At 34.3% G+C, this 11,603-nt stretch overlaps 1 protein-coding gene across 1 annotated transcript; it reads left to right on the top strand.

The window, feature by feature from the left end:
* The first annotated feature begins 1,511 nt into the window (after positions 1 to 1,511).
* irf3 (interferon regulatory factor 3) lies at positions 1,512 to 11,344 on the top strand. Its single transcript, XM_067429157.1, has 11 exons — positions 1,512 to 1,726; positions 2,012 to 2,233; positions 5,088 to 5,265; positions 5,352 to 5,377; positions 5,479 to 5,521; positions 5,610 to 5,675; positions 5,991 to 6,263; positions 7,054 to 7,153; positions 7,250 to 7,515; positions 8,629 to 8,750; positions 9,826 to 11,344. The coding sequence occupies exons 2-11, from the start codon at positions 2,069 to 2,071 to the stop codon at positions 9,937 to 9,939; spliced, it is 1,353 nt and encodes a 450-aa protein (XP_067285258.1). The 5' UTR covers positions 1,512 to 1,726; positions 2,012 to 2,068; the 3' UTR covers positions 9,940 to 11,344.
* Positions 11,345 to 11,603: the final 259 nt, after the last annotated feature.

Raw genomic sequence — 11,603 nt, 5'->3', positions numbered from 1 at the left:
ATGTTCTCTTTACCTTTGGTTTATGCCACAAAACAGCACGGTATTTCCAGCCTGGAACTTTTTTGAAAAGTAAAAATGTCTAGGTTTTAATGATAATTATATTTGGAATATTTTCAGAAAGTATAACTATTACCATTGACCTACCATTTATACAATTTGCAGTCGAAAAGTACATTGCCACTGAATTCATATTTCTTGTGACGCTAAAAATGTAGACACATTCTTAGTTTTGTATATACTGGATGAAAAAAGTTTGGATTGGTTTAACATTTTGCTTAAAAATGACTATTCTTAAATAATTATGAGGAGTAGGAGGTGTGTTTACATCTTTGTGTATTTGATTAGATGACGGCAGGATGATAAGGATTATTATAAAACACTTCTCTGTACAAAATACCCTCTAACATAAATATGTCTGATAGGTTAACTGATCTGAAATGTATTAAAGTCATTGTCAATACAATAATATCCATATGAGAACCAGAAAAAAGTTTTTCATTCATCAATAAATATTTGGGTTTCAAGCTCTTTTTAAACCAAACTGTATTCTCAACTATGTAACTCAAGGGCCAATAAAAGAAGGATTTGATTTACTATTTAACTTTATACAATATGTGTGTGAATGTAATAAACAGGTATTCCTTTTACATACAATGTATCCTAACAATTTGCGTATTCATGTGTTCTTGGGTCAACATTTAATCAAAAAAAGTGTAACGGGAGTAATAACTTGGCAACAATTTTATAAGAAAATTTATGTATAACCCCCCCCCCCCCCCCCATTCACTTATGACTCTCCAACATTTCATTTATTTCATTTACTCGACTCGTTGTAAGAATTGATTTCTAACATAGATATTTTTGAAGAATATCGGAAGTAAACATTTGAAGGATCCCACTGACTTCCATAGGGGAGAAAATACGGAAGTCAATGGGTCCATCAATTCTCTGGTTACCGACATTCTTCAAAATATCTTACTTTTTATTCAGCAGACGGAATTCATACCGGTTTGGAACGATTTAAGAGTGAGTAAATGATGACTTTTTGGGTGAATTAACCTTTTAGGTCCAGGTGTTTTTAACTCGACAGAATGTCATTTTCTGATTTGAAATCCCATAACGTTTTCCTCATTTGTGTTTTTTTTATTAAATATATTTTATTTTTAAATATTTTTTAGGACGAACAAGAAGAACATTTGTCATTAATTAAATGATAATAACAAAAACATTGTCCTCAACAGTGCTACATCCAGGTTATGGTTAAAACCCATTGAGCAAACATTTGGTAACTCAAAAGCCCTTAATGTGCCTATGTGAAATCAAATGCGCTGAAATATAATGTCCACTACGGAGGACAGTCTTTGGGTCTCGAGGATGTATTTAATTAGGTCATTGATTTTCACGTTCAAACCTATCGTGGTAGTATCATAGACCGTAAAAAAATAGTTAGTATCAAACAGACGAGATATTGGTCCGTCTACGCCATCTAGTGGTCATCGGTGGCAAACCACGCACGCGACGTGTACAATGACGTCGAAAATGGGAAATCGAAACTGACATGGATTTCCCGAGTAATGTTTAACACCTGATCTAAAGGCACAGTCTGTTGAATAAAACCCGGTATTAACACGGAACTGGCAAGCAAACCTGTCTCCTAGTCCTGACATCTGAAGAGTTCGCTGAAAAACACAAGAGGGGACACTGTCTATGTAACGTTACACGCACGGTAAGTGGTGTTTTTGTTAGACTTGTGTTGCTACACTGGGACAGGAGTTATATGAGACTCCTTAGATCACATTTACTATGCATAGTCTTCCCGATATTTGTCCTATTTTAAATTAAAATGTCAACGGCGATATGCAAGAAAATGAAAGTTGACGTTGGAAGAAAGGTTTAGTTTTTACTGTATTTTTATTTTGTTTTTATTTATCTATTTAATAAAACAGTGCGATCTGGAATTGTGAGCGTTTGTGATACTTTAGCATGATTTGATGTTCTTCTGTTTGTGCAGGTTCATTGATGGTTTGGATTGGTTTGGTGTGTTGTATCGTTTGTTTATTGCATCATCATGGCCCAACCGAAGCCACTCTTTGTGCCCTGGCTGCGCGAACAAATCCAAAGTGGGATTTATCCTGGAGTGTGTTGGACCAATAAAGAACTTCAGCAGTTTAGCATTCCCTGGAAGCATGCTTTGAGACAGGACTCCAACCACGATGATGTCCTCATATTCAAGGTGAAAATAAGTGTTACTTGTTGTCATTAGTAAAGTTGAATTATTCCAAAGTGTATAATAAATATAAATTATAAATATAAAGTCTATATAAATTATTAAAAAAATTATTAAAAACCACCTAATTATTGTCATATGTATATGTGTCATGGTGTTTACATGGTACTCCAAGATGATTTAATGCTGAATATATTATACCAGTAACACATTTGTACTTTTTATAAGTATGGAAAGTGCATTAGAACTACCAAATATGTTCACACTCCCATTACAATCAACATTTGTATTTATTTTAATCAAAAAGCAGCGGATTACTTTTATGCAGTTAATGCATCATGGAAATACCTTGTAGTACCAGTATTTATACCATCAGTACTACCAGCACTAGATATAATATAATATACCTTGGTAATACTATATTGTATCCAGTGCTAGGTAGTAAATGATTACAACTGATTAATAATCTGGATTATGTAATCAGATTCCAAAAATCTGAAATAAAAGATTCAAATATTCATAATCAGACTACAGTTACATTTTAAATGATTACATTCACACAATGGCAGTAAATCATTCATAATTTATTGATTCTCCCTAATTCTTCTTTTTCATCTTTTACAATTTCTTTTATAAAAAAGCCTACTGCTTTTGGAAAGTCTTCTAATCTGGTCACTAGTCAGTTGGTGGAAATTACATGGAAAATTGAGAAGCCACAAAGCTTTTGAGCACTACAAAATTTTTACAAAAATAATTTCACCTTTATGGAGTATTTTCTCAGCACTGCAATATTGCATCTCAAATCTACTCCTAGCGAACACATCAATTATTATTTGAATTATCATTCAGTAGGTCATTGAACCATGTATCGATATATCTTTGGAAGATTATGGGATTTATGAAATAATTCATTTTTCATTTAACTCACAAAACCCCTGCAGTTCCTTTGCAAAAAAAAAAGAAGAGTATATTTATAAGTGTAAATTAAAAGTAATGTTTTAATAATTAAATTTTAACTTGTGCAATTGTTTTATAGTTAATTTATGTTGAACTCGAAAAAGTGCTTTTTGACCGACTTTAGTAGGTACTAATAGTACATCTTTATATGAAATTTCAGAAATACTTCTATTGTCTTTGAAGCGTACTGATGGATGTACTGACAGCATTTATGTACGCTAAAATATACTTTAATGTCATTTATATTCTTGTATGTCATGTATTTAAATATATTTGTAATGATGAAGTTGCCTTTTAGTACATTTAAAAATAAGAACTACATTTGATAATAAAACTCATCCGTTAAAATGATCAAGTTCTTTACATGATTTTTAGTATGTTAGTCAGCACATCAAAGTAAGTGTACTTCTTTAAAGCACGACAAAGGCCTTTAAAGGTAAACTGTTAGTCTGTATTTAAACATATATACGGTTGTGGTCAGATTTATTGGCCCCCGTGGTAAATATGATCAAAGATGGCTTTATACAAATAAATCTGCATTTTTTATCCATTTGATCTTTCATTCAAACAACTCACTAAACTTTAACATTTCATTGAAGTAAAAGAATTGAAAGTGGGGGGAAATCACATTATGGAATACAAATTTTTCTCCAAAACATGTTGGACACAATTATTGGCACTGCTTTTTTAGCACACCAGCTATGACGTCTTGATTCACATGAGTATAAATATGAGGAAACACAAAGGCCAAATTCCCTTAATCATCCAAAGAATATAGTTCTGATGAGCTTCATAAAATAAAAAAGTGTGTGTAAGAAAATAGCTAAAGCATTTCCACCAGGGCAATAATTAAGAAATTCAAATCAACTATAGATGTTATGAATCTGCCTGGAAGAGTATGTGTGTCTTTATTGTCTTAATGCACGGCGATGAGGAGAGTTTGAGTGGACTAAGACTCATCAAGGATCACAGATGGAGAATCTTGGGGTCAAAAAGCCTAAACAATAATAATCAAACAAACCCTACATCACCACATGTTGTTTGGGAGAAAAATCTTCCTCGCTCACCCAAAAACAAACTCCAGCATATTCCGTTGTCAGACACGACTGGAACTTCAAACAGGACCTGGTTCTGTGGTCAGCAAACCCACCAGGACACAGGGATGAAAAATACCCCACGCCCACGGTTAAATATCCCACTGGAACTTTAATGTTGTAGGTCTATTTTTTTGATGGAGGTCCTGGACATCTTGTTCAGATACATGGCATCGTGGATTCTATCAAATACTAACGGATAAATAAATAAAAAATCTCTGAATTCTTATGATGGGCCGTTGTTGGATCTTCCATCAGGACAATGATCCGAAACAAACCTCAAAATCAACACACAAGTGTGTCACTGAGCACAGCTTCTGCCATGACCGTCCCAGTTTCCTGACCTAAACCCTATAGAGAACGAGTGATGAGCTGAGGAGAAGAGCTGTGAATCTGAAGGATCTGGAGAGAATCTGTATGGAGGAATGATCTCTGATCTCGTGTCAGGCATTATAGGAGAAGACTCCGAGCTGTTATCTTGGAAAAAGGAGGTTGAAAAATGTATTGAATAAAAGGGTGCTAATGATTGTGTCCAACATATTTTGGAGAAAAACATTTATTTCATAAAGATATTTTCCCCACATTTTCATTATTTATTTTTAATTTTTTGCAATACATTTTTTGCAATAAAAGATCAAAAGGATAAAATATGCAGATTTATTTTTACAGGCTTCTTTGTTCATATTTACCAGGGGGCCAATAATTCTGACTACTGCGGTTATTACACTGGAACAATGACCGGTGTAGCCGTGGCCTTTTATATCCTTTAAGCTTTGAAGCTTCTAAGGTCTGTGTTTTGGTCCCGTCAGGCATGGGCTCAGACGAGCGCTTCTGGAGATGGCAGGATAAATGGAGACCACTCCGTTTGGAAGAGAAACTTCCGCAGCGCTCTCCGCGCTAAGGGCTTCAAGATGATATTTGACAACAAGAATGATACCGCTAATCCACACAAAGTGTATCAGTTTCCATCTGATCCTCCTTCTGCAGGTCAGAAACGTTACATTTGTGACTGATGTCATTTAAGAGGATTTGTTACAAACCTAGTATTTGTTTTCTGTCCTCGCCGCCTTCAGGATCGGAAGGGTCTCAAGAGACTGATGTGAGTATCTCTTAAATCACATTTAATCTGGGCTGGTCTGGTTTAAGCACACTCATTAGACATACACACACTGACTTAGGAAATTTGTTGTCCATTGTTAGTTCTCTCCAGAACTATATGTGGAGGAGGAAAACGTCTTCTCTAGTAAGTATTTTTTATAGACCTTGAATCGTAATGACACAATGTTTTACTTTTATTTCTCATTTGTCTACTCTGATCTTTTCTTTCTTAGCAAACCCACGGCAAGGTTTGGAGGGACAATTCACTGGACTAAAACTTCAGGAAAGTCCCTCACAAGGTAAACGGAAAAGACAAGAAAAGAGGATGTTTTCATTTTAGAAGGTTGTATTACGAAGCATAATAAGATGTGGATTAGCTTTATAGTTTGATGACCTGTATTTTAGGTATTAAAGTCTATTTTTGATTGGATACTATTTTATACAATACTTAATGTGTTTTATATAATGCCTAAAAAAAATATTGTTGGCCAGTGTGACAGTTGTAAATTGTAAAAAAATTGTAAATGCAGCCTTGGTGAGCATAAGAGACCTCTTTCAAGAACTTTTGACCGGTAATGTGTGTACATTTAAAAATGTATGTATTTTTGTTTCAGTCTATGAAGTTTGGAATCCAGATCAGTTATATTTGGGACTTGAGGAACAAGTACACCTCCAAGAAATGAGTCGATGTTCAGAAACGCAGCTAACTGAGATGGCCTGTTTTCAAACAGTGGACACTCGTGGAGTCTTCTCTTCAGCCGGGGGTGCTGTTGGCGGTTTGGGGCAAATTTCACTGGCTCTGAATGATCATTCTCCAGCATATCAGCCTGCGGCGCGTCCATCAGATGGTGAAGGGGAACTGGCTGGAATTCCTGAACCAAATCTGGGTAGGTAGAACCCAAGATTATCACATATTCATACACAGGGTTTCCGCAGGTCTTCATTTGACTCTACTTCAAATGATTTCCTGTGAAATGACACCCCAATTGTGTATTTAAACCACTGAATATGTGGGTATGGGAGACTTTAGATTTGGGTAGGCCAAATCCAGGTGGAAATCCCCAAAATTGTCCCATAGTTTAGAAGATTAAAACAGAGCCCAGACAATTTAAACAGAATAAACTATAACCCCCCAAATTTTTGTTTTTTTTTTTTCTATTACAAATATCTCAACATCCTAAAATCACGATGCATTTACTTGAGATGTAAATGTGAAGTAAATGAAGAAATCAAGTCTTCTTTTCTGAGAAATTTAACAAAATTAAGAGAGTTTGATCTTAAACCAAGAAGTATCTGACAACAGGTATGAAAATGACTTGCATTTGAATTGACTGAGCAGATTTTAATAAACCCCTTGGCAGATATTTGTTCATCTTTAAATCATAAAATCACTTTCAAAATATTTCTTATCTCAAACTTTAGGTTATTCTTTTTTAAAAGGTATGATGTTGGAAATTTTCAAACTTTGAAGGGTTGTTAATACAACTCATTGTGTGCTTCCTAGGCATTTACATTTAGAGAACATGGTGACACGTTATGTTCTCTTCAGTTCATTTCTTACATTTGTATTAAATGGTCTTGAATTTACCTTCATTAAACCTGCAGAAACCCTGATATATGTTACTGGTGTTTTATTATTCACACAACTTTATTTCTTTTCATTAATTTCCTTCACAGAGACGTTTTTCCGGATTAAGGTTTATTACAAAGGGAAGATGGTGTTGGAACAGTTGGTGGAGAATGACACCGGATTCAGACTGATGTATCAGGGAATCATGTTGGTTTTTTGTTCTTAATTTACTGATCTTGGAATAAGCACCCCTGGTTCATGTTTCATATACAGATAAATATGGTCTACCCTTTACTCCTACAGAGACGAGTCCAGTGCTGACCTACCAGTGGTGAGACTGCCTCCTCCAGAAAATATCCCGGATCAGACTCAGACCAAGCTTACGAATGATATTCTGGATAATCTGGGCGGTCTGGAGATCAGGAGATTGAATGGTGTGATTTTGGGTCGACGCTGGGGATCCAGCAGGATCTACTGGGGTCCGTGCAAACATGAAAAAAGCCAAACAGCCAGAGAGCTCTCCAAAAACACACCTGAATCCCTCTTCTTGCTCAAAGATTATATTTCAGGTGAATTACATTATGCCACTTTTAGCCCTGATTTTCACTTGCCGACAGTTTTTGTAAAAAAAAAAAGATTGAAACATAGTTTGTTCTCCGGAGAGATTCATTTATGATTCTTCATATTGAAATATTGTGACCACCATGTTTCCGATCCATCATGTAGTGTGCACACAACAGCAACTAAATTGTACTCCAGACTAGTCATGATACTGGAGTTTCTAACTTCGATATGATACCTTGAAAAATATCAATACCCTTCATCAGTAATAAAATAAGAACAAATAAACAAATTGCCAATGACAGCACAAATAAATATAATACAATTAAGGGACAAATGAAATAAACCGCTTTACGTTTTTCAGGTCTAACAGTAGTATTCAGGTAAGAAATACTAAATAAAATTAATAAAGTAATCAAATGTACAATAACACTTAATTGTAAAAAAGTAAATAAATATTAATGTTATCAAATAAAGTTATTTAATCAAGAGCAGTGAGTGATTTTCTGTTTGTCGTTGGATTAACGTGACAGATGGCAGCAGGAATATTAGGCTGCTGTCACTTTAAGACCTTATGCAGATCCAATATACGGTTGTTGTCTTTCTTAACTATTAACAAAACTGACTGTGTTCACCCATGAAGGGCATTTTGACATCGTTTTTTGTGTATTTGACAATTTAAATGTAATAAGGCACGTAAAATAACTAAATTTGGTACTCGTGAGCCGTTTGACAAATGGCTTTATGTGCAAAAAAACGTCAAAATATGGTCGTTATGTTTACCACAGGCTTTATTTGACTCATGAATTGAAAACCCCCATGGGGTTCTTGTCATCCCTGCACCACTCTATTCAAGTCCTGTTGATTTATTAGAAATTGTAATCACTACCGTACATCACATGAAATGCTGAATATTAATCAGAATAATCACAAAAATGTACATATTTTCTGAAAAAAGAAAATGTGGCAGTCAAATAAATCATTGAATTGACATTCCAAGAAGTCCATTTATATTTTAACCATTATTTAAATAAAATAAAATAATGTTTGGGTATGGTTGATCGTTGGCGTCTGCAAATCCTTATGTGATTTTTCTATGTCTGATGATGTCATTCCATCAGGTCTGATGAAGTTTATGGAGACGAGCGGTGAGTCTCCCTCTTACACCCTTTACTTCTTTCTGGGAGAGAAGTGGCCAGACCCCAGAATGAAACCGTGGGAGAAGAAACTCATCATGATAGAGGTGAGGATTAGACAAATCATTTTTGTATCATGCTTTTTACTCTTAAATGTTTAATGATATTTTATATTGTTATTAATATTTCAAGATGAACACTTAATGGACTGAAGCAACTTAGGTTTACACAATTATCCTTACACTAAACCCTACCCTTAAACTTACACACACCTGTCCCTAAATGTATCCGTATCTCACCTCAATATCAGCAAAAGTGTTTTGCAATACAATATGAACACAGTAAGTACATTGCATTTATTATTTTGATGGAAGTACATAGTAGTTAAGGCCACCTAAAGTGGGGCATCAGAGGTGAGTATTAAATATGATCCATCAGGCTTTTGAGGAATGTTTATTTGTATAATCTCCAGCATCATTGCATTGCATTATACTGTATGTTTTAAAACTACAGAGCTCTGATCTTAAAACGAATCATTTAAATATAATTTTACTAAGACAGATATAGCGTGTCTACTGATATTTATAAGCATTAAGTTAGTTGTCTGAGCTCCATATTCTCACTCTATCATACTGTATGAGCCATAAAACCCAAATGTTACATATCATACTCAACAAAAACACACATGCTAACCTTTTTTTAGAATTTAAATGTCTAAAGACTCAACCTTTTAAAAGTCCTGACTATATTTAATGTCAGTCTTTATCTTTATAAGAATATTTATTGAACACTGGTGTTTTTCTTCGTATTGGACTTAATGCCTTAATGCCGACTTAATGTGACTAGCCATTCAAAGTTGCAGTGCCATATATTGCAGTGAGGCATTCTGCTTGTTCTTGGGCTTAGGAAAGAACATTATCTGTTGAGTCACTGTAATGCAATGCTGTAATTTTTGCTTTATTGGTATTCACAGTCACCAATAATGTGTGATTTTTGTCATAAAAAACATGTTTCATGACCCTTTCCTCTCTCTCTCTCTCTCTCTCTCTCTCTCTCTCTCTCTCTCTCTCTCTCTCTCTCTCTCTCTCTCTCTCTCTCTCTCTCTCTCTCTCTCTCTCTCTCTCTCTCTCTCTCTCTCTCTCTCTCTCTCTCTCTCTCTCTCTCTCTCTCTCGTTCAATTAGGTTGTTCTGACTTCACCGGAGTATTTAAAAATGTGCGCCGAGTCACGTGGAGCGTCTTCACTGCATTCAGTGGAGCTACAGCTCTCTCTGGAGCTAATGATGGAGTTGTGTTAGAAATATCAGAAAGACTTGACTACACACTTTTTGGGCCTCCTGAAATTACTTCTTAAACAGTTTACTTAGTGGTGACCCTGTGGTTAATTGTATGTATTCAAAGTATGTGGAGGTAATATTGCTGGACACAATTTCAGTAATGGTACAAGAGAATAATACGTGATTCGGTAGAAAACAAATACAGAGTTTACATTGAAAAATGGGATACAATCATTAAAAAAATGGAGAAAAAAAAGAAAGGCTAATTTGCCTTTTGGGTTTTTTACACCCTTACGGTTCTTATAACGCAATATTGTGTCAAATCAAATTATATTTTTGATATTTTCATGGCCTGAATTCCTGACTTGTCATTTGTGTTATATATTTGACAGAAATCTGAACTGAACATCATGCACTATTAATTTCTTCATTGTTCCACTGATGTGCCCTGATATGAATGATTGTTTTTTTTTGAGAAAAAGGAAAAAAAAAAGGTTTTGAAAAACGCCTGTGTGACGTCAGGAGGATTCGTGTTCAGTTTTTTCATATTACAAAATGACATCGGCAACTATCGGAAACGTTTTTAGTCGTTTTCACTGGACCGTGTGAACGGGGAATCATTTTGACAACGTTGTCATCGTCACACAAAAATGCTAAAGGAAAACGAGTTTTTACTACATTGTTGTTGTGTAAACGTACCCTTAGTATCATTTCAAGTCGTGTAAAACCTGGAACTGTCAGGGAATTTTATGTTAACCAGACCTGAAAAAATCATGCAAATTAATCTTAAAAGTCACAGAAAATTTTGAATATTTTTAATAAATGCACATTTTTCTAGTTATGCTCCGTTATACAATATTTTAACCAATGGGATCAGATTTGTGTTAGAACGTTTAAGTATGTGGGAGGGATTTTGCACCAATAAGATTTCACTATGGGCGGAGCTACACAGTGCAACACAACATAAATGAAAACCAAGAGCCGATCAATATGTCCAATAGGATACGTCTATCTTACATTAAACTGACACACACTGTGTACGACTGATTCTACATTCACAGAAAATAAAACATTTAACAAACAGTCCTTCACGACACATTTTAAATTAACTGACTAATTTAATAATTCGATTTATACTTAATTATTTAGATACACAATATTTTCAAAAGTTTGGGATGGGTAATATTTGTGAAATATTCATTAAGTATCTTATGCTCACCAAGTCTGCATTGATTTGATCAATAAAAACAGTAATATTGTAAATTATAAAAAAAAAAAAATGTTTTAAATATATTTGAAAATGTCATTTTTTTTCCTAGTGATCAAAGCTGAATGTTTTCCAGTCTTCAGTGTCACATGATCCTTCAGAAATCATTATAATATGATGATTTGCTGCTCAAGAAACATTTCTGATTATTATTAATGTTGAAAACTGTTGTACTACTTTTTTTTTGCATTTGTTCAAACAGAAATCTTTTGTAACATTATAAATGTCTAATGTCATTTTTGATCAATTTAATGCATCTTCACTGAATAAAATTGATAAAAATCATATTTAACCCAAACATAAATGAATTCAAGTGCTTTAATTATTTAGATATATTTAAGGGTATGTTTTTAGTTATAAACTATTAAACTGTTAAGACTAGATAGTATTATAACATCACCATATACATATATATAAT

This window comes from Pseudorasbora parva, chromosome 21 (assembly GCF_024679245.1).
Source record: "Pseudorasbora parva isolate DD20220531a chromosome 21, ASM2467924v1, whole genome shotgun sequence".
NCBI classification, from domain to species: domain Eukaryota; kingdom Metazoa; phylum Chordata; class Actinopteri; order Cypriniformes; family Gobionidae; genus Pseudorasbora; species Pseudorasbora parva.
Note: the sequence above shows the minus strand (reverse complement) of the source record. Positions and strands in the feature narration are given on the sequence as shown.